The sequence below is a fragment of the Leuciscus leuciscus genome (assembly GCF_965113295.1).
Source record: "Leuciscus leuciscus genome assembly, chromosome: 16".
Lineage (NCBI taxonomy): Eukaryota > Metazoa > Chordata > Actinopteri > Cypriniformes > Leuciscidae > Leuciscus > Leuciscus leuciscus.
Window position 1 is genome coordinate 3,092,450 of NC_138740.1, and position 24,189 is coordinate 3,116,638.

The window sequence follows — 24,189 nt, forward strand, 5'->3', positions numbered from 1 at the left end:
AGTAATCATAACAAATACTGGGGCTTGTAGTTTATTGGCCCTCCTCATCTTTTTACGTCATTTCATTTCTATTTTCCAACAACAGAGGCCGGGAAGCAGCGGAAGATACCTTCGAGATATCAATCTGAGGTATTGATTAATCTTCTTTAGTATTATAAAGGAAGTTGGCATTATTGGTAACAGTCGTGCGTTTTGTTTGTTTTTGTTTATTAGCATACTAGCTTGACAAAGCTATTCCGCTAGCTTTTAATCAGTCGTTTGTTTTGATAATTGAAACACTGCCATGCATCTAATCTAAGTACATTTCCCAGCATTATATATCCTTTATTTAATATACTTTTACAATTTATGAAGCTTTAACCTATATGATTATGGCATACAGCATCCATCATAACTACTTGCTAAACAGAGATTCAAGGTTCAATTGTGTACTTTTCGTTAAGCATTTTTGAGCACTTTTAACAATTTGCAGTTCATTCGTGGCATTGTGGTGTGACAAATTATGAATATATATGTAAAAATACAAATTTTCCATTAATATGAGGTCTAAACAGGGCATCCAACTTTTAAGCGATTTGATTCATAAGCTTGTGATTAGAATCTGATCTTGATTCAACATTGAAATCTAAATATCAGGTACAGTAGGGCCTACATGTTCATTTTTCTCAAGGAAACAAATCTCTCTCAACTAATGCTGTGTAAATACAGGGGACTTGTCAGCTGGCATGTGTTTGGGGTCAGTATGATCCCATTTCAACTTTCCTTAGATAGAAAACTTTGTTCCCTTTATCTCAGTTCCATAAGATTTTGTGATTTTTTCACATTAACTATCTAAACACACACAAAAAACTGGACTTGAAATTGACCCCACATTGAAAATGAATGTGGAAAGTGATTTTTTGTTTTGTTTCTTATTTTTCATTTGTCCAAAATAAATAAATCTATAACTCCAGCATAAATCATTTGTATTATTAAAATGTATATTTTTATACAATCGCTCTATAAACACAGTGTAAACAGGAAATTAACACAATATGAGGGTTAAAGGTTAAATTAACAAATCATTCTTACACAATTCATATAATTTGGTTATTATAACAATGTTATAATATCTTTTTTTAATGATATAAGAGTAAAAAATATAATAAATATGTAATATGATGCATATATTTAGCACAATGCTCCTCTCTAGATTTCATTTTCTAACTAGAGAATGGATGTGTGGCGTGAGAACAGTGTCCTTAGTTTGCATTCAGCGTGAGAGTTGGCAGCCCTGGTCCTAATAACAGCAGAAAGATTATAAAGGAATTAGAACATTTGATGAAATATAACATTATGATGTGTCAGACTATTTCAAAATGGACTTTTATCTCCAAACCTCAGATTCCAGGTGCAGAATGTCATACGTGTTCGTGAGCGACTCGCTTCAGGCCACGGTGCCGCTGCTTCAGGCCTGTGTGGACGGGGATCTGGCTCTCAGCAAGCGGCTCCTGGAGTCCGGGGTCGACCCGAACACACGGGACTGCCGGGGCCGGACCGGGCTTCACCTCGCCGCGGCCCGGGGGAACGTGGAGATCTGCTGTTTACTGCACAAGTTCGGCGCGGATCTGCTGGCCACCGACTCGCAGGGCAACACGGCACTGCACATGTGTGGGCATGTGGACACCATCCAGTTCCTCGTGTCCAACGGACTCAAGATTGACATCTGGTCAGGGGCTTTTCATCCTTCATTCTGAATCACCATATTCAGATACCATTGCATTTCCAAAATTTCAACACGCCTACAAATTTTTTGAATCGGTTTCACATTAGTTATGTCATCAAAAGCTAACATGTTCAATATCTATAGTTGACCATAGTCAACTATATCTTGACTATGGCTTAGATATAGTAGATAGTCAGACTTCAGATAGACGTCTAAATCAGACCGTTGCACAAAGCACTCAAGACTCTGACTATCTTAAGTAGGACTACACTGCAATGCATTCTGGGTAAAATAAGACACTTTTCAAAACAAAAAACATGGCAGGTCGAGTAAGCGCGTTCAGCCGCTCAGTGCAGTTTACCCCAGCGGATAATATGTGTTTGTTGGAGGAGTATAACAGTTACAAGGACATTTTACTTGGGAAATTTAGCGGAGAATGTAGTAACAAGAAAAAATGTTTAAATGATGAGCCATTTTCCCTTTTCTTTTGGCTGTTTGTAATGTAACTGATTGTTACTGCTGGTTGCCAAGGTAATAGAGTCTTAGACCTAAGGTAGCCTGGGGGGAAGGTGTCTTAATTGTTTTGGTCTAAATTAAGTCAGTCTTTATTTTTGTGAAACAGTCTAACTTGCATTAGACTAGACTATGAGCACATTATAGACTTCTCTAACACTATAGACCGGTCTAAAATAGCTTTGTGAAACCGGCCCCAGGTGTGTTTGGTTGGGGTTGCAGGGCAGTGCGTCGGTCTTGAGGAAACCTGACAGATAACTCTTTCTAAACCGGTTAGTTCCAGTGTCGTGCTCAACGCAGGGATTGATGTGGTGTTTGTATCTGAACAGTAATCACAACGGAGCGACTCCGCTGGTTCTGGCCAAGAGACGCGGCGTGAACAAGGACTCGCTGCACCTGCTGGAGGGCCTGGAGGAGCAGGAGGTGAAGGGCTTCAACCGCAGCTCACACGCCAGCCTGGAGAAGATGCACATGGCTGACAGTGAGAGGTGAGGCGTGACCAGTACAACCAGAACTTACTGATCCATACGTGTGTTTACTGTGGCTACGCTTACATGCAATCAAATACTGACGGCTCAGTCGGACGGAAAAGCCTTCACGTAAACATCTTAAAGCGGCGGTTGATTATGATTTCACTTTTCTAACTTTAGTTAGTGTGTAATGTTTCTGTTTGAGCATAAACAACATCTGCAAAGTTACAACGCTCAAAGTTCAAAGCAAAGGGAGATATTTGCTTTTACAGAAATGGTTTTTTTAAGGACTACAACAAACGGCTGGTAGAGACTACACAACTTTTCTCCCGGGTTAGTGACATCACCAATCCTAAAATTTACATAAACTCCGCCCCCGTGAACTTGATTTATAGATTATCATGATAGAATATGCTAATCAGTGACTAGAAGATAACTACACATCAGCTACATAAATTCATCAACTAACCATTCAGAAATGTTGTCTACATGTTGTCACTTCTTCTAGAGTCTCTCCATCTTTCTGACTCCGGTTTGAACATAAAAGACTAAAAGTTTTTGAAATTGTCAGTGTGTGTGTGTGTGGTAATTGACCCTTCGCAGGGAGTTTGATTGACATGCGATCTGACCAATCATAATCCACCGCGATGTATGTTTCACTGCGTGAGAGCATAGCGGCGGCTTGTCGGACATAGCAACAGTAACTAAAGGGGGCGGGTCTTTGCGAACAGTCAATTAAAGCTGCTAGGAATGAGCTCTTGTAGCTCCGCCCTCTGCGCCGGGAGCAGCAGCTCATTAGTATTTAAAGAGACACACACAAAACGGTGTTTTTGCTCACCCTCAAAAAGTGACCACTTTAACATGCTGTATAAAAATATCTGTGGGGTATTTTGAGCTAAAACTTCACACACACACTCTGGGGACATCAGAGACTTATTTTACATCTTGTGAAAGGGCATTATACCACCGCTTTAATCGATCCGATTGAGCTCGATCCGAATGAAATTTCAATCGGATTGAAAGCGGTGGTTTATTCCTTTTCTAATCCAATCGAGAGGACATGTAAACACTTGATCGGATTGAAAACTGAAACTGAAAGGACTGCGCATGTGCAATGACGTATGATGCGCGGAACGAGCTGTTGTTCCTGCTGAATAAAATGTCGTATAAATGAGTTTCCTGTCATTATAAAATCCTCCTTTCACTGCGTCTGTGAAGTGGAGCAGGACAACGTCCCCCCAGTCCTGGTTTCAGACTCTCATCTTCAGGATATAAGCAGCGGCACAACGGTTCACGTGCTCATTGTCTCCAAATTATGACCAGAAATGGATAAATATTAAGTCTGCTGTTTAAACCAAATAAAGAAGCAATGTAGGAGATGGTTATTAAGCGCGAACAGCGGCAAACTCTGTATATTCTGATTTTAACCTTGTGACATATAAACGTGCACATCAACCTGATCACGTGCTTAACGTTCATGTAAACACTATATTCAGATTCATCAATCAGAATGAATTCAGTCCGATTGAAACAAAAGTTGTGCCTGTAAACGTAGCCTCTGTGAGGGCGGTGTTCTCCAGGGGTTCAGGCTGTACATGTTCAAATATCTTTGATTATTCTCAATCCTACAACTCATTCCTGGCTGTTGTGTGTGTGTGTGTGTGTGTGTTGCAGTGCCATGGAGAGCCACTCTTTGCTGAACCCACACCTGCACTACAGCGACGGCGTGCTGTCCAGCTTTCGCACCACATGGCAGGAGTTCGTGGAGGATCTGGGCTTCTGGCGCGTGCTTCTTCTGCTCCTCGTCATCGCTCTGCTCTCGCTCGGCATCGCGTATTACGTCAGCGGAGTCTTACCCTTCGCATCCAACCAGCTGGAGCTCGTGCACTGAAAGCTCATTAACAATGATTCTTAAAGCCCCCCTGTGGTGTAAATCCAGATTTTAATGTTGTTTATATGTCTATGTGGTGTTTTTAATATGCTTTAAGACAAACCATGTGTAAGTTCATAAGTCGACACCATTGCTGAGTATTTCCTCCTTAAAACTGCAGTGAACCAAAGACAGTCTCAAACACACGCTTTGAAATCGCTGGTGTTTCTGACGTCACAAACTACCTTGTAACCAATCAGATCAACGTGTGATCGTCAACCAGTGGATCTCTGAGCTGAGGGAGTGAGTGGAGGCGGGGCTCATTTGCATATTCATAGAACCACGCATACTAAATGAGGCAAGGGTGTCGAGTTACATTCAAGATATTTTAAGACATGAAGAATTTTTTCAAGCAAAAAATATTTAAATATGTAATTTTGGTGATCAAAGATGAGTTTTTAAGGATGAAATGATTGACTACAGGGGGACTTTAGAATCTCTCGTTAGCTGATGATTGTTCCTACAGGAGCTGATTGTGTATAACCACGCTTCTAACTGCAACCATACATTCTCTCTGTCACTCAGTTTTGTATATTAATGTAAATAGACCTTTCGTGTGTTTGGTAACCCGTACGAAAATTAACCATGATTTTACAAGAAATAAAACAAAGCGAGTCTTAAAAAGTCTTAATTTGCCCTTACACAAATTAAGGCCTTAAACTGGTCAAAAAATGGCCTTAAAATGGTTCAAATCAGAGCAGAATGTCTTAAATTCATAAACTCATGGCATTAAATGTTGCATGCATTGCAAAAAAAATGAATATCTTCCTCAGTATTTTGTCCTGTTTTCCAATAGAAATATCTAAACAAGTTTAAATCATAATACAAATGAAGTCTTGAAAAAATGTAATAGAATTAAGTGAGTTTATGCGTAAAACAAGAACAAATATCTGTCAAAACTTCTAAATTAAGCAGATTTGTATGAGCCCATTGGCAGATATTTGTTTTTGACAAGAAAGCACAAAAGCAAGACTTCATATTTTATGTGTTTTGATTTTACATCTCAATGTATCCTGATTTAGGACACTATATATAGTTGCACTGGAAAACAAGAGAAATACTAAGGAAAAACATCACTTTTTTGCAGTTTGATCAGAAGGTACTGTAAAAGATATTTCCATATTGTGGTTCTGAGCAAAATGATTCAAGCTTCTTTTTCACTTTTTTTGTAAATGAATTAAAAAGTAACAGATATCAAACTCTAAAGTGTTTCTCCTTAAACATTCACACTTGGAGAACATGTTGGTGTATTGTGTTCCCTTCAATTTATTTCTTACATTTTCGTTACTTGGTCTTAAAAAGGTCTTATTTACCTTCAGAAAATCTACAAAAAAACATGGTAACCACTAATTAACCATGATTTTGCTACACTAACCACACTTTAACCATGGTATTTGTGTAGTAAAACTGTGGTTATACTAATTTACTACAGTTATAATAAAACCATGGTTGTTTTTGTAGTGTATTCTGCACATGTGTGTTATTGAGTGTGTGCCAGCCCACCTCAGCATTAAATTTAAATGAATGGATTTGCACATTAAAGTGTAATGGTGTTTTATATAGGATTTAACCTCGTTTTATATAAGTAGCGAACATAGCATAGCTTTAAAAAGTGCAATACAAGATGTGTGACATTAATTGGTAATAACAGGGGATCCGAAATTTATATCGTAATATTTTAAAACATTCTGATGACTTTCTGTTTCAGAAAAGAGAATAAAAAAATTCCACTAAACATTTTAAACATTGGGGGTGAATTTAAGCATTTCTGTTTATGTCGGCTATATCAAATTTTGCCTGCAATATAAATAAATTAACAATGTATTCAAGACCTTTGTAACATTTTATTCATGACCTTTAATGTAAAATAGGAACTAAATTGAACATAAATGTAGAGTTTAACCTCAACAAAGGTGTACGTGGTTCATTACGCATTAGATTGCATACAAATAAACATACAAAATGTACAAACGCAATATTGCGCTGCATAACAATGGTAATCTACAGAAACAGCGTTGTTTATTATTCATAATAATGACGTGAAATGTAAACAACAGCGCGCCGGTGGGCGGGGCCAGGGCGCGTGACGTCAGCGTGTTTGGTCGCGTTCGCCAACCGTCTGCTCTGATGTGAACGAGCGAGTGCCAGTCAGTCAGTAAACCAGCCTTTCCTTTCCTTTCCCCCGCATTAAACTATGGTCTGAAGAGGAAACCATGAATCTACGAGGCGTTTTTCAAGATTTCAACCCCAGGTAAGATGTGTGTGTGTGTGATTGGTGTAACTTACAATGAAACTGTGTTTCGTTTTGAAAACGCTTGCTAGCATAGCTGCTAATGTTCACCGCGCAGGCCTGTTTGGATTTCTCGTAGAATAGTTTAGCAGCCTCACAGTGATGGGAAGTGCTTTATCATTCAACACTTGCCCATAAGTTGTTCTCGTGCCGTGTCTTCTCCCTCAGGCCCGTGTCGTGATCCTGACGGAAGTCTGTTTGTGAGTCTGACAGATCCGTGTGTTGTTGTTCTCCTCTCCCTGCAGTAAGTTCCTGATCTACGCCTGTCTGCTGCTCTTCTCGGTGCTGTTGTCCCTGAGGTTGGATGGCATCATCCAGTGGAGTTACTGGGCCGTGTTTGCGCCCATCTGGCTCTGGAAACTCATGGTCATCATCGGGGCTTCGGTGGGCACTGGGGTTTGGGCTCACAACCCACAGTACAGGTCAGAGTCAGCCTTCACTGGCAGAACTAGGCTACTTTAGGGGTCCAAAGACCGTGGAAGAATATCATGTGGGATACTTATTGTGTGTGTGTGTGTGTGTGTGCAGGGTTTGTACAAAGTGCTTAAAGGGATAGTTCACTTTAAAATGAAAATTAGCCCATGATTTACTCACCCTCAAGCCATCATATGACATTCTTCTTTCAGACGAATACAATCAGAGTTATTTTAAAAATGTCCTGGCTCTTCGAAGCTTTATAATGAGAGTGACAGGCTGTTTCTGTTTTGAAGTCCATAAAAGTGCATCTATTCATCATAAAAGTGCATCTATCCATCATAAAAGTGCATGTATCCATGATAAAAGTGCATGTATTCATGATAAAAGTGCATCTATCCATCATAAAAGTGCATGTATCCATGATAAAAGTGCATCTATCCATTATAAAAGTGCATGTATCCATCATAAAAGTGCATCTGTCCATCATAAAAGTGCATCTGTCCATCATAAAAGTGCATGTATCCATCATAAAAGTGCATCTATCCATCATAAAAGTGCATCTGTCCATCATAAAAGTGCATCTATCCATTATAAAAGTGCATCTGTCCATCATAAAAGTGCATCTGTCCATCATAAAAGTGCATCTGTCCATCATAAAAGTGCATCTATCCATCATAAAAGTGCATCTGTCCATCATAAAAGTGCATCTGTCCATCATAAAAGTGCATCTGTCCATCATAAAAGTGCATCTGTCCATCATAAAAGTGCATCTGTCCATCATAAAAGTGCATCTGTCCATCATAAAAGTGCATCTGTCCATCATAAAAGTGCATCTGTCCATTATAAAAGTGCATCTATCCATTATAAAAGTGCATCTGTCCATCATAACAGTGCATCTGTCCATCATAAAAGTGCATCTGTCCATCATAAAAGTGCATCTGTCCATCATAAAAGTGCATCCACATGAACAAAACATTAAACAGAAACAGCCATTCACTGCCATTATAAAGCTCGGAAGAGCCAGGACATTTTTTAAATAACTCTGATTGTATTCGTCTGAAAGAAGAAAGTCATACACACCTATATGATGGCTTGAGGGGGAGTAAATCATGGGCTAATTCTACTTTTACAGTGAGCTACTCCTTTAACACCAGCTGTAAACCGTGCCTCTGTCAGTGTATTCTGTGATGCGGTCGGTTGTCGTCCTCAGGGCTGAAGGCGAGACGTGTGTGGAGTTTAAAGCCATGCTGATCGCTGTGGGGATCCACCTGCTCCTGCTCACCTTCGAGGTGCTGGTGTGTGACCGCGTGCAGCGAGGCACACACTTCTGGCTCCTCGTCTTCATGCCGCTCTTCTTCGTGTCGCCCGTCTCAGTGGCCGCGTGTGTGTGGGGATTCAGACACGACCGCTCGCTCGAGGTAAGAGCCGGGAACGATCTGTCTAATGCCGGGTTCAGAGTCAGACTACACTAGATTTCTGTCTGTTACAATCGTCAGATTATGCGATTTTGACTCTTTAAGTTCTTGTGTCGTGGACCAGAAACATGTTGCTTGCCGTCTTTAAAGGAGTACTTACATTTACATTTGCATTTGGCAGACGCTTTTATCCAAAGCGACTTACATTGCATTAGTGATGCTCCGATCAGCATTTTTGGGGCCGATCACCGATTACCGATCACCAAAAGCATGATCTGCCGATTGCCGATCACAGAATGGAAATATGATAGAGTCAAGAAAATCTTGAAGAACTACCAATATTTATTTAATTGTAGTTAGAAAACAAGATAACATAAGGCTACTGTAGGCCACCTTTTCCAAATAAGGCACAGTATAATTTTTCAAAACAAAGAGAGGTCAGGCAGACTACAATGGATGTAGTTGAGGAACTAACTACATCAGATCCAAAAAATAAAATAATGACAATGACATTTGAGGTTATTAAAACAGTAAGTCCCGCCCCTCGACTGCCAAAAATAAAAGTGTTCGAGCGAGCAAAATCATCAGGCGAGAGGAGATCAAGCGCGAGAGTATGGGGAATGATCATGCGCGCGCGCGAGGGCAGAGATGTCATGCGCCTGCGCAGGGTTTGAATGAGCTCGCGAGTTCCCGTTTCCTCGCGCGTAGATCTGTTATCCTCTCGCGAATGTCATTTACCGCGCGCGCCAGCATCAGTTGTGCGCTCGTTTATAATTGCCATTGAATTGCCGTCATAGGAGAACTCATTTTGCCACTGTTAAGCAAGCTCTGCTCTGCTGTTGTGTTGCCGCGCATGCGGAAAAGTTGCGCGAGTTATTTACGTCACGTGATCGGCGCTTTTGGGGGTTGCCGATCAAGCTATTTTTTGCCAATATCGGCCGATCATGATCGGCGGCCAATCAATCGGAGCATCATTACATTGCATTCAAGGTACACACTTTACATTTTGTCAGTTCTTGCTTTCCCTGGGAATCGAACCCATGACCTTGGCGTTGCTAGCGCCAACGCTCTACTGTTTGAGCTACAGGAAAGACATTCACTTTAGAATTAAAATGTCCTGATAATTTACTCTCCGCCACGTCATCCAAGATGTTCATGTCTCTTTTTTCTTCAGTGGAGAAGAAATTAAAGGTTTTTGAGGAAAACACTCCAGGATTGTTCTCCATATAGTGACTTCAATGGGGTCCAAATGTGAGTTTCAGTGCAGCTTCAAAGTCTCGACACGATCCAGCCGAGGAATAAGAGTCTTATCTAGACAAACCAGCAGATATTTTAGAACAAAATAAACATTTATATACTTTTTAAGAGTCAAGTCAAGTCATCTTCATTTATATAGCGCTTTTAACAATATAGACTGTTTCACAGCAGCTTTACGGTGATAATAGGAGATTACAGTGAAGTGTTTTGGCTTTACAGCAGCTCTAGAATAAAGTTATTGTCCAGATAAAGTTAGTTTGATTGATTCACTTCCGTCGCAAAGATCATTAGTGATTAACTTAGGGGCCGCTAACACGACACCGCTCTAATAGAAAACTCTTAAGTTCTCTCTGTGCAAACTTCAAAAACGCGAACCTGTGAGAACGCTGATGACGTGCACATGCGTATTACGTGTTCAGTCTTTAGGTATGCGGAATTTTTATTGCTTTCGCGTAGCCATGTGAACTGGAATTATCCCGACAACGCTTTATCTGTACAGAGGTAAAGGGGAGGAGGCCTTCTCTGAAGAGATAAGAGTCTTATCTCTTATTCCTCGGCTGGGATCCTGGAGAGCCTTCCACAAATCTTTCCTCCGTTGCGGCAGTACCATCGTCTCCCTTTCGTTTCACCGTGTACGAGGAGCTTCTGTGCTCCTATTGGTCAATGTGACCAAACCCGTCGTGGAATACCGGAAAAAATGAAACATGCTGCTAATCTTTCTGTTGCTAAGCATCATAGACACAGCGTCGTTGACGTCAACTATGAAACTATAAAATATATACAAAAAAATAATTATATACAGTATATATATATATTAGTGTTGTCACAATACCAAAATTATGACTTCGATACGATACCAGACCAAAATACCTCGATACCGATACTGAATCGATACCACGGCAAAAAAACTAAAACTGTAAAAGTAATTGAAAAATATGACAGAACTTACAAATCATTGTTTTATAAATTATTTTTAAAAAGCTAAAAACTCACATGACCAGCATGTTCCTTCCCTGCTTATGACCATTCCCTACCCTTTATTAAAAATAATAATAATAATAATTACATGTCAGTGTGAACGTCCTTACCGAGATGTTTGCAACAATCACATTATTATCAATCATGCTAACATTTACAAACCTTTCACAACTCTGAACAGGTTGGGATGACCAAAATCTTATTTCATGAAACGAGTAATTTAATATTTTTTAAATGTAATTTTATAATTATAATATAGATATTTAATAAAATTGTATCTTTGTTATTAAAAATAAGCAAAAAAAGCAAATTACAAACAATATGACAAATACTATGAGACAAATAATATAAACAGTGCTTAATTTCTTTTTTGAAAGCTAGACCTTCTGTAGCTGAAAAAATAAGGTCTTCACTCTATAAATTAACTATAGACTGATTCTTAATAAATAGATTACATTTATTCAGTCAAGCATTGGGTGACTGTCTATTTTCTTTTGTTGTTGGATTAACATTAAAGGGTAACTAAACCCCTGGTCAGAGCCTGACTCCACCCACTGGCAATATTTGAAAAATGCTGGAAAAGTAGGCAGAGCCCAGTGGAGAGGGGGCGTGCATCTGTGACGTATCTCTCTGCAGGCAAGGGCGTGGTTAGCTGGTACTCTCTGACGTCAGAGGGTACCACAACTTCCAATAGGAAAATTCAACTGCAGTAGCCACTGTTCAACCTGAAGAGGGCAGCACTCAGACGTTTTTACACCATATTTTGTCAAATTAAAACACTTTAAACACAAATGTCAAAAAAACTACTTGAATCAATGAACAGCACTAATAAAGCCCCATTCTTACAGATCATTAACTAAAAAAAGTTGGTTTAGGGTTTAGTTACCCTTTAATCACACAGAATATTACGCTGCTGGTCCGGCCCTTTAAGACCTGTACGTCACTGGTGGAGCTAGGGGAGCCGTGGTCTAAGCTTGGCCACTCCTCTCACAACTGTCACCCTTTCTGTCTCTTTTTTTTATTGACAAAAAGTGCGTTTTTTAAAACGCTGAACCGTCTCTTTAACCGTCTCTCCAACTTCACCTGGAGTGCGGAAATGTGCAAGTACATGAGCCGAACTGCCGAATGAGCTTCAGCAGAACATCAGACAGTGATATGCACATAGTAAATATAGAGTCAATCTTTCTCAACTGGTGGGTTGCAAGACCGTTTTGAGTAAGTCGAATAGTGTGCAGTCAAAAACAAACGTAATTCTCTTTTTTTCTGATGCTACTTTTATTTTAGAAGATGTGTGTGAAAGCTTGTGACACTTCTGTCAGATGCTGAGAGAAGGGCGTTGTCCTTATTCATTTGGCTATCTTCGGTAAGATGAGATCAGATGTTGTCAGGCTAAATGTCAGTAAAACTAACTAACTTTTCTGTCATACGGCTGACAGCTGTTGTGCTGTGCTTGCGGTACTTACCGCACATCACGCACTAATGCGGCGCGCTGTAGCCGTAGTTCTGTCGTCAATTAACTCATGTAAGAATCAAAAAGGCGATTAAAGCTGTCAAAACTGCATGCATGTATTTGTTATATATGCATCACATGTGTCTGGATTAAAATATTCTGCTATGTGAGATCACAATATAAGGCACAAACTGACATACCTTTACATACATTTTACATGATGTGCTGTTGACTTCTGGCTTGTTCACATTCTTGCACATGGGGATTCAAAAGAGAACTTGTGTTTTCCTTTTTAATTTAGGTATGATAGAACTGTTGCAATTATTTATTTTGACAACTAATATAGAAAGTTAAACTTTTTTTTGACCAACTCAGAATTGGTTGAAGAGTTCACTGATTATATAAAACGCATTGAAGGTTGAATAATCTTTGGACTACAGTAGTTATCTGCATGTTATCTCATCCTTGAAGATGCAACAATGTAGAACAAGCTCTTGGAGATTTTGAGAACCAGAACCAAGCTAACTGAGCAAGTTGACTACTTCACTACTATCTCAATTACAATTAAGTACAAATTAACTTTATTCAGTTGTGTAGGCACTAAAACAGTCCAATACATTATACACTCTCAGAAAATAAGTAGGCCTACATAATTGTACCTTTAGGGGTACAATGGCTTGTCACTGGGGCTGTACCCTCAAGGGTACAATATTGTACCTTAACCTTTAAAAGAAATGCTTCCGTTGTTTAGTGAATGTACACGTCCTGACTCCTGCTGTCACACAGCTACGCAAATTAAGAAATACTGCTCTTATTATTTCACTGTCACTCTTAAAGTACCGGTACTAATAAAAGTTAATATCGTATCATTTTTAATAGCAGGGTATCGCGATACCTTTCTAGTACCGGTATATCGTGCAACACTAATATATATTAGGGGTTGAACCGACTAGTCGATTAGTCGACTAGTCGACCTTAATGCAATGCCGTGACGCTTTAAGCTTGACGTCGACTAGTCGCGTTGATCATGTGACACTATGATTGTCACCATCAAGTGTGTGGAAATACTTCACTAAAGATGAAGATTGTAAAAATGTCACTTGGAAAGTAAGTCTGTCCTGAAGTACAACAAAAGTACAAGTGCAATGCACACTCATCTGAAAAGGCATCCGCTAATGTTAAGTGAGGAATGCAAATCATCTCGACAGCAGTAAATTAACCCTTCGCAGGGAGTTTGATTGACAGGCGATCTGACCAATCATAATCCGCAGAATCCGCCATTTCTGTCCAACAAAGCAGTCAGGAGACTTAGTAGATTAACGTTGGAGGATTTGAACTTGAATAACGGCGTGTACTGACGTATTTCTGCGGTTAAAACAACATTGCTTCTTATGTATATTCATGTTTATTTGATGCCATAAATTAACTAGAAGGAAGAGATGATCGGTTCACGAGCAGCTTTAAGAGGCTCTACAGCGATCTGTCACGACACATTAAAGAGCCACAAAACGGTATTTATTGTTTAAATTTATTTATAAAATGACCAAATATGAAAGTTGAGACTTTGTTTACATATTAAAAGTAACCTGCTCTGTCCTGTCTGTCAGCACGTCAGTGTCCTCTCTGCTCTGCGATGTATATTTCGCTGTGTCGGACATAGCAACAGTAACTAAAGGGGGAGGGTCTTTGCGAACGGTCAATTAGAAACTTCACTAAACATGTAAACCATGATCGAAAAGTTAAAAACTGTGAATGAGCAGGACTGTGACAGTGAGTAGGCTTACAGCCCATCTTGCATAAATGGCATTGTTATGCCAACATAATGCATCACTAAAAAATGTTTGCACTAAAACGGGAGTTATTGTTGCATTGTTACCGTTAAGTTGCAACATATTATGAACTGTCTGTCAGCATCTGTATCATTTTCTGCTAATAAATTGCAAATTGGGGCATGTTGCAAAGCAGTCCCATCTCTTGTGTTTTTATGAATGACGTGACTAGTCAACGTCGACTCGACTTTGATGTCATAACAGTCGACTTCAAAAAATCTGAAGTCGTTCAACCCCTAATATATATATATGTATATATCACTATATACCCAAAATCGGGCTGATCTTGTGTAGTCTAAACCCGGCATAACACAATTTTTTTTTTTTACGATGGTTGAATCTGACTATTTTATGTTGAGGTCATATTTCATGCCAAAATCAATAGAAAAGTGAATAAAAAATGGTAACTCTTTACAATAAGACTTCATTAGTCAGACTGAGCAAAACATTTGTTTCTGTATTAATCTTTGTTAATGTTAATTAATAAAAATAGAGCTGTTCATGGTTTGTTCATGTTAATGCAACATTTGATTTTAATAATGCATTAGTAAATGCTGAAATTAGCATTAACTAAGATTATTAAATGCCTTTTGTAAAGAGTTACCAAATTTTTTTTTGATTCATAATTATTTAAATTAGTATAGTATTACACATAAATTTGTATTACTTTATTATTATTATTATTATTATTATTATTACTACTATTTATTTACTATGACTGAATTCTGTACAGTTTTGATTAGTTTCTGACTATATAAGGTTTATTTAAAACTACACTAAATGATAAATAACTTTAAAAAAAAGATATATATATATATATATATATATATATATATATATATATATTATTATTATTTTGCATTACGATAAAGAAAAAAATATGCAAAATATTGTCACAAAAGTCCTGGTCCTAAAACAAGCTCCATTTCCTATATAAAAATATTTTTTGGTGAAATATGAGCCAGATTTGATTCTTGTCAGATTCACCCACATGTTTATCAAGCATATCTTCTCTAAGCATTAATAGAAATGCATATTTTCTGACGTGTGTTGTTTCTCTCAGCTGGAGATTCTGTGCTCTGTAAATATCCTTCAGTTCATCTTCATCGCTCTGAGACTGGATAAGATCATCAGCTGGCCGTGGTTGGTGAGTAAGAACACCGACATCAGTCATGTGTAGCGCTGGGCATCGGGATGACCAAACATTTAGATCACAGTATTTATCATAATTATATGGTTATATGACGGAATCCTTTTTTTGTTTTTCAAGCCTGACTGGGTGTTAACCACATTATCTGCTGATTGAGAGAGGAGATACTGCAATAGTTTCTAAAATTAATCGTTTCTACGATGCATCGCAATGCAGACGAGGACGATTTGGTATCGGTTCAGTAATAGACCATAACCGGTTATAATGTACTGACGCTTTTCTTACGTCATTTGTCGCGTACGTGCTTTGTTGCGGTAGCATACAATGGCAGAGGGAGGTGAGACGCGAGTGAGAGAAAATTAAAAATGCTCCAACTACTTTAAAAGCCTACATCTGGGCACATTTCGGCTTTTATGAACAACGTGGTAAGCACGACCTGCAGAAGACACGCGCTGTGTGCGCTCATGTCACGGACAAATAGAATATGCAGGTAATACCACAAACTTGATAAACCACGTTAGCCGTTTTCACCCCGAGCTGTTAACGCCTGCAGAGTCTGACTGCTTTAGAGTAAGTGGATGAGCTCCAACGTCACCCGAATCCGCAGCCAAAAACAAATCATCCACCCGCCCCAATAACTTTCTCTGATTTAAAGGTATAGCGGAGGATCTTTCCAAATTTTAGATAAGACCCGCCCTCTCCACTTTTTGAAAAGTTTGATTGATTCACTAGAATGATTGACAATTAGGAGGACCAATAGTTTAGACTACCCACCAGGAAGTAAAACATCCTCTGCTATACCTTTAAGTATCCACACCCGATGGTCAAATTACAATTATTCTGTGTTGTTACGCGTGATTATAAATGGATGATCATCACTTTCAACAGCGGACTCGGCGACGGTTGATGCGCGCATCTTTAATGGTAACATAATACACTGATTAATGAGCGCTGCTTTTAAATGAACATTTCTTTAAAACAAAATTTATTTGACAGATTTTCCTTTTCTTAGTGTCATAAACAAGCTTTAATCCCTTGAAACTTAAACTGGATTGTCACTGTTTCTGTCACTGCAACTTCCCGAACAGGCGAGCACATGCGCGCACACATCACTTTTGAAGTAAAATTTAAAATTGAGGATGCGGTGCATCGTGATGCATCGTGATATCGAATTGAACCGGATCGATGACATAATAATCATAATCGAACCGAACCGTGAGACCAGTGTCGGTTCACACCCCTACAATAGACTGACTCAGAATGCCCTATTTTACTGTCATGAGTGAATATTGTAGAAAAATACACACTATTATTAATGCAGGTTTGCAGTGTTTATAAAGCGGTCCTGCAGGAGGCGCTGTAGGCGTGCCAGAAACAGCGGTTTCCACGGTAACGACTGAACACAAACCAGCAGGAAAGATTAAATGAAAATAACATTGAAACTTTTCTAAAGACCGCCAGTTCCATTCTAAGAAACATTCATATAAAAACACCCTGACTTTTTTTTACTTCGAAACGTGTTTCATGTTTATTCAACGATGTCAATACCCTGGTAATCCAGAGTTCTCGCGAGAGCACAAGTTGAATTTGCTCAGCGAGTTTACTCTGGGGTAGAGTAATGATGCTGTATCCGAGCTGCACCAATCACATCGGGTTATCTGATATAGGCGGGCCAGAGGTGAGATGATGACAGCGCTGTGACGTCAAAGTCATTAGTAAACATTGCAAGATGCCTATGGATGAACACCAGTGGTTTGAAATGGCTTTGGCCGCTACAATGAACGAGTTAGACTTGGCTTTTTCTCTAAAAGAGGAACAGAAGACGCCGCTCGAATCGTTCCTTTGTAAGAAGGACGTTTTTGCTGTTTTGCCGACCGGATACGGCAAGAGTCTAATCTAGCAGTTAGCTCCGCTGGTAGCTAAGCGTATGGGGCTTGCTGTGATTGGTCGTAGTGTTATCCAATTGCGTGCAGTGAGATTTTCAAACGCATGCTTGGTGCCGCCCCTCGAGCTGGCCGAGTTTCATTAGTCGATGCCAGACCATTAATCTTTCAGATTAGGCTACGATGTCAAAGCCTTTTGGAAAATCTATTTGTGGCGGGCAGTGTTGATATTGAGAACCAATGTATGGGAAACACTGTGAGCTATCGTTATAGTTTAACCTCTCCATCTTCACCGTCACAGTAACACACACATCTGTGCATCACCAGTGCAACAGTGACAAGACCCTCTCAGACAGTGTCGCGTTCCCAGCGCTGTTAAAGTGGCTTTATTTAAAAATTAATATCATAACAAAACACCGGTATTCGGTATGAACCGTTTCACCGCCCAGCTCTACACCTGTGGCCCATCATGAGTGTGTGTGACCCTGGCTCTCCTGTTTTCCAGGTGGTGTGTGTGCCGCTGTGGATCCTCATGTCGTTCCTGTGTCTGGTGGTGCTGTATTACATCGTGTGGTCTGTGCTGTTCCTGCGCTCCATGGACGTCATCGCAGAGCAGCGCCGCACACACATCACCATGGCTATCAGCTGGATGACCATCGTTGTGCCGCTGCTCACCTTCGAGGTTGGACTCATTTACTAGATTGTGTTTATGCAATAAGTGAGCTAAAAACACTCAGAGATCCACTGATATTGATATAGATGCTGATTTATTTCCTATCTAAGTGTCCTTTACCTGATACATAGAACCAGTATTTAATAAATATCCCACCTTGTGTGTGTATATACAGTGTGTATATACACACACACACACACACACACACACACACATATATTTATATATATTACTATAAGTACATGTAATAACAAGAACACTGTAATATGTTATATATATTATATATATAGGTATATTTTCTTGTTACATGTACTTATGGTAATAACAGTAAACACTCAATAATTACATGCAACTAAACCTAAATACCAATGATCACACTTTACTTTAGTCCAATTTTTCACAGGTGGACGTTGTGTGCCGTCCACCTGTGAATGCAGACACGATTGGCTGGATTGCTTTTACATTACACTGAGATCCGATCACAGTGCGTCCTCGACTACCTCCGAACCTGGACACACTGATTGATCGGATAACATTCCCATCAGAAGCGCGTTCACACTTGTCTTTTCAGTGTGTATGTGGACAACATCCGGATACAGGTCACATGTTAATGCCAAGTGTAAACGCAGACTAAATCTGCTGTGGCTTTGTTTGGAAGTATTTCCGTTGGTGGAGCAAAAACAGACAAAGCTACGAAATGGCAACAGTTTGTTTATAATTGATCCATATAATCAATATGATGATTGATTACCTACAGCCGAATCATAGTTTAGAATGACGTAAGGGTGAGTGTTAATTTTGGGTGATTATTCTCTGAAGAATGCAGTCACTCAGTTGTGCAGCGATGACACTCATCAGTGTTTGTGTTGTTTCAGATTCTCCTCGTTCACAAGCTGGATGGCCATTATAACTCCAACTACGTGCCGGTGTTTGTTCCTCTCTGGGTGTCTTTGGTGACTCTGATGGTGACCACGTTTGGCCAGAAAGGGGGCAATCACTGTACGTGACATGTGTAACTTACATCTGCGTGCTGCTTATTCTTTATAATGACTTGACAAGCACGCTTCACAGGGCTCCGCACATCATTACCAAGATAAATAATGAATCATAACTGGATAATCTTCCAGTATAGTCTATGGCCCTGTCCCAAATGGCACCCTAAGCGCTCGTGAGCTTTTAGTAATGAAATAGCTACTGAATCACTACATTATATTTCTCAGCAATGAGCAAAACTGGTTTTGAAGTAATTAAACTCACTTCTTTGTTAGAGAGAGAGAGAGAGAGAGGGCGGGCACAGGGATAAATCTCTCTCTCTCTCTCTCTCAATAATTCATTCAAATAAATGCTATAATTCATTCATCCCATCGACGACTTAAAGTGTAACTCTCGCCAAATTGCAACCTTGGCTATTTTTGTCAATCTGCCCGAGGCAAACTTTCGTGTAAAAGCATAATTAGAATGGAAACGCCACTTTTAAGTTTGACCGTATTTTTGTTTTAGGTTTAATTGCCTTGTGAATGGGAGTGAATGGGACACGACTATGATAGCATCAAAAATCACTATTTTTAAAACACTAATGCGGCTCGACACAACATGAAACTGAGCTGAAGTCTCACCAGCGGCTCTACTCATGAACTCCAGCATTGAGAACAGTGTGTGTGTACACAGAGTTTACTAAAAAGAAAGGTTTTGTACGACTCACTTTATCAGTTAGTGCTTCCGGTGGCTGGAATTTTGTCAGTCAAAAGTAGCCGATCTCCGAATGTAACTAATCTTTCTCAACGTAATGAACTGACTCCATATGAGGAAATGTCATGAACTTGTAATTCCAATGAAAAGCATGATAACTTAGACACTTAGCTCATGGCAATATCTATTCAAATAATGATAATAATTTATATGGAAACAAGCTTTAGGAGCTTTCCATCTTCACTCTCCTCATGTTACGTTGCATTCGGAGATCGACTACTTTTGACTGACAATGTTCTCAATGCTGGAGTTCATGTGTAGAGCCGCTGGTGAGACTTCCAGCTCAGTTTCATGTTGTGTCGAGCCGCATTAGTGTTTTAAAAATAGTGATTTTTGATGCTATCATAGTCGTGTCCCATTCACTCCCATTCACAAGGCATTATGACCGAAAACGAAAATACGGTCAAACTTAAAAGTGGCGTTTCCATTCTAATTATGCTTTAAAACTAAAGTTTGACTTGGGTAGATTAACAAAAATTGCCTAGGTTGCAATTTGGCGAGAGTTACGCTTTAAGTCGTCGATGCTGACAGATGACCATGGTATAAGCGGGATAATCCACGTCTAGCTGTGCATTTCACGGAGGCAACCATCAAAATCATCTAATGCACAGCTAACCATGGATTGTCCCTTACAGATTTCATACGTAGCATTGACTTTATTACAGACACAGACAACAAACGTATTACTGAAATGCACAATACACGATCTTCCAGCGTAGGGTTACGTGTGTGCATTCACTGCATGTGTCACAAATCGTTGTTAATGTCATTTAAACTACAGTGTGTTCACACTGTATTGGCAAAAACAAAGCATGTTCCATATGTGACCCTGGATCACGTCACATGTCGCACGGGTATATTTGTGGCAATAGCCAACAATACATTGTATGGGTCAAAATTATCGATTTTTCTTTTATGCCAAAAATCATGAGGATATTAAGTAAAGATCATGTTCCATGAAGATATTTTGTACATTTTCTGCCGTAAATATATAAAACATGTATTTGTGTGAGTGAATGAAGCACAATCGTGAACATAAATGAACAACTTTAAAGGAGATTTTCTCAATGTTTAGATTTTTTTTGCACCCTCAGATTCCAGATTTTCAATAGTTGTATCTCAGCCAAATATTGTCCTATTTATTCAGCTTTCAGATGATGCATACATCTCAATTTCATAAAATTGACCCATGTGACTGGTTTTGTGGTCCACATATCTGCACTGATTATGTAATGAAGTGTTTCCTAGCTTTGTTCCAGTGTTGACTTGTCTCTGGTTTTCCTCCAGGGTGGTTCGGCATTCGCAAAGACTTCTGCCAGTTTCTGCTCGAGCTCTTCCCCTTCCTGAGGGAATATGGCAACATATCCTACGATTTGCACCACGAGGAGTCCGAGGTGTCCGAGGAGCTTCCTATCCACGAGGTGCCCAAAATCCCTCCCATGTTTCGTAAGAAGACGGGTGTGGTGATCACTCAGAGTCCTGGCAAATACTTCGTGCCGCCACCCAAACTGTGCATCGACATGCCAGACTAACGTCCGAGACGTGCTCCTCGTTTTGACTGTTCCTGTACAGTATAAGCACTATGCACTGGGGTCCGCTTCAGGGCGTCCCATTAAAAGAAGACAAATAAGATGAGGCTCTTCATGTGTTTGAGCCGAGCTCAGAGACGGCTCCTAATCGTTTTGTAAACCATAGCCTTGTGTCTGTAAACTCCAACGCGTCGTAGATATGGGGACCTGTTGCCTTCAGGAGAGGATCATCTGAACTTCCCTGACGACTCGAAGGACTCGCCAAGAGACTGTCTCGTCAGTAAATACGCCAAGTGTTTCGTTTTTTTTTTTTTTTTTTAACAGGTGTCTTTCTTTTCTGCATTTTAAATCCACATATTGATTCAATTATTCATCCTAAATCTTCTTCTGCACCCCTTGGGATTACATGAGCGCTCCTCGTTTCCACTGTGATTGAAAGGCGTTGGTTTGCGTGAACCTGAAGCTGGATCTCTTCATCTGATGTGTTGATGGAGGCGAGGCAATGGACATGTTTTCAATGCAACTTCTGGACTTTCACAATTTACACTCATATATGAGTGCAGAATAAAAAGTAGGTCATCTTTATTAATAATACAACCATCAGCTGCGGCTCATAAAAGTTTACATAATATATGTGTGTGTACTATATATATATATACTATATATATTCATATACTGTATATATATCATTTATATTATATATAAATATAAATATTTTACGTATAAATAACACATTTTTCTTAAATATATACATGCGTGTGTGTGTGTGTATTTATTTATATTTAATATATATATACAGAATAATTATACACAGTACACACACACATATCATGTAAACACAAACCTTTATTTTGGATCCGATTAATCGTTTCACAGCCGTACAATCCCTGTCTCTTCCGGTAACGGTTTCAATCCCTCTTTTAATAGTGTTGACCGGTTGCGGTGTGTTTCCAGTCTCTCACGACACACTTCTCCTCGTACTCAGTGGCTAGCGGACGAGTACTTGCGAGTACGAGTACTTGCGTCCGCTTCTCAGCTGGTCTGAGTGAATAGCCATAGAAATGCTTTATTATTTTTGTAGATGTGGACCAATCTCACGGTTTTAACGCTGTTCCCCTCTGTACTCTTCTACCGCTTTTGACGTTCATTGTGTCCATTCCCGTGTAAAGGCGAGACGTAGCTCTTGACAGTGCCTCACATTAAAATCTCACTGTTGATCATGCAAGTGCTGTGTGCATCTCTCCACGCTTCAAGCTCTGTCCTTTTAGACGTTTATTCCCAGTTCTCCATCTTCATATATTAACCACATCTGTTATTTCTTGTTTTCTTTTTGTATGAGAGGTGCTTGTTAAGACCCTTAAGGTTAGGAGTTTATTCAGATTTTCAATGTAATGCATTATAACTCTGTGTACACCTTTTGCATTCCCGGGTCTGTTTGGACCAGGAGCTGGAAAAAAAACAGGCATAACTTCAGATTTTTCATATTGTGTCTAATCAGAAACTTCTCATTAAAGAGTGAATGCACAAACGGTTTCAATGTTACTTTTTTTTTTACCATTTACCATCTACATTTTTATTAATTAAAATTTTTTTAAAATACTTTGAAATTTCGGTAACACTTTACAATAAGGTTCGTTAGTTAACATTAGTCAGCATGAGCTAATAATGAACTGCAATCTTTAACGTTAATTTCAACATTTACTGCTTAAAATCTTAACATTAGTTAATGCACTGTGAACTAACAATAAACAGCTGGATTTTTATTAACTAACATCAACAAATATTAATAAATACTGTAACTAATGTATTGCTCATTGTTAGTTCATGTTAGGTAATACATTAACTAATGAACCTTATTGTAAAGTGTTACAAAACCAGTGTGATGCAGTTTTATCAATATTTATGAGAAGTTTTATTTCAATATATCATTAAATGTATATGAACATGTGAAAAATTAAATAAATTTGAAACTTATGACTGCTCAAAACAGTCTAAACGTATGAAACCTACATATTTTGACTGTAATATGCAGAAATGATGATGATAAACATCTGGATCTGCTGTTCATGTTGCAGCGGTTCATCAACAGGCGGCAGCAAAGTCAAATGTGGACTCTTGCTTTTCCAAACCCTCTTGTTCAAATTGACACTCTTTTGTCTGTGAGCTTTTGCTCCAACACATCAGGACATTCATTTGTTTGTCATTTTATTTTTATTTCAGAATTATTGTGTGTTTGCACGCGTGACATTAACTAAACGCAGCCCCAGTGGGAAGAAAATGTGTGTGTGAGTGTAGGAAAGAGGGAATGTGAGACAAATCCACATAATTTCATGTGTTAATCCACAGTTCACTTTCGGGTCAGAACGGACCCGGACGCATTTGGGTTTTTTTGTTTAAAAAATCTGCCAAAAAAAAAAGAAATGTGTATTTTGACAGTTTTAACACACTCACACAATTTCATCCTCATACTAAAAATTATGGATTTTTTTTGGGTGAAAACAAAACCCGGCATGTTCCTCTATGGTCAGAACGGACCAGAATGCAATAGGAGGGTTAAAACTCACTCTGCCTCGGGTCATGTGACTTGTTGAGGAGAGATGTGCTGTTACTCTTTTAATTTCATATGCTCTATAAAACCTGAACTACAGGAATATCAGTGTCGACGTGAGGGTGTGTGGCTCTTTACCCTTCAGCCTGTTTCTTCAGAGGTTTGTCCTGTCCCAATTAAAGTTGTATCTTCATCAGAATGGAACGAAACTTTGTGACTTTTCTGGCACTTGCTATGTGAACACACACACACACACACACATTGATGGCATGATTCGAAGAGGTTAAAGGAGTAGTTCACCTAAAAATGAAAAATTATCCTATAATTTACTCACTCTCATGCAGATGTAAATGAGCTGCTGCTCCCGGCACAAGGGGGCGGAGCTTCAATTACCACCTCACGC

At 39.3% G+C, this 24,189-nt stretch overlaps 2 protein-coding genes across 3 annotated transcripts; both read left to right on the top strand.

Moving 5' to 3' along the window:
• Positions 1-11: 11 nt before the first annotated feature.
• On the top strand, positions 12-6,447 carry ankrd46a (ankyrin repeat domain 46a). Its single transcript, XM_082141461.1, has 4 exons — positions 12-129; positions 1,384-1,708; positions 2,548-2,706; positions 4,363-6,447. The coding sequence occupies exons 2-4, from the start codon at positions 1,398-1,400 to the stop codon at positions 4,577-4,579; spliced, it is 687 nt and encodes a 228-aa protein (XP_081997587.1). The 5' UTR covers positions 12-129; positions 1,384-1,397; the 3' UTR covers positions 4,580-6,447.
• Positions 6,448-6,708: 261 nt separating this feature from the next.
• On the top strand, positions 6,709-22,766 carry tmem185 (transmembrane protein 185). Of its 2 annotated transcripts, XR_014198714.1 has the most exons (8): positions 6,709-6,869; positions 7,154-7,330; positions 8,536-8,743; positions 15,318-15,401; positions 17,793-17,969; positions 18,836-18,959; positions 20,997-22,006; positions 22,038-22,766. XR_014198714.1 is itself a non-coding variant. In XM_082141405.1 (7 exons), the coding sequence occupies exons 1-7, from the start codon at positions 6,832-6,834 to the stop codon at positions 21,239-21,241; spliced, it is 1,053 nt and encodes a 350-aa protein (XP_081997531.1). In that variant the 5' UTR covers positions 6,709-6,831; the 3' UTR covers positions 21,242-22,766. The 2 variants fall into 2 exon arrangements, 1 of the variants encoding a protein (XP_081997531.1); XM_082141405.1 differs by having other exon boundaries at positions 20,997-22,766.
• The last annotated feature ends 1,423 nt before the right edge of the window (positions 22,767-24,189 follow it).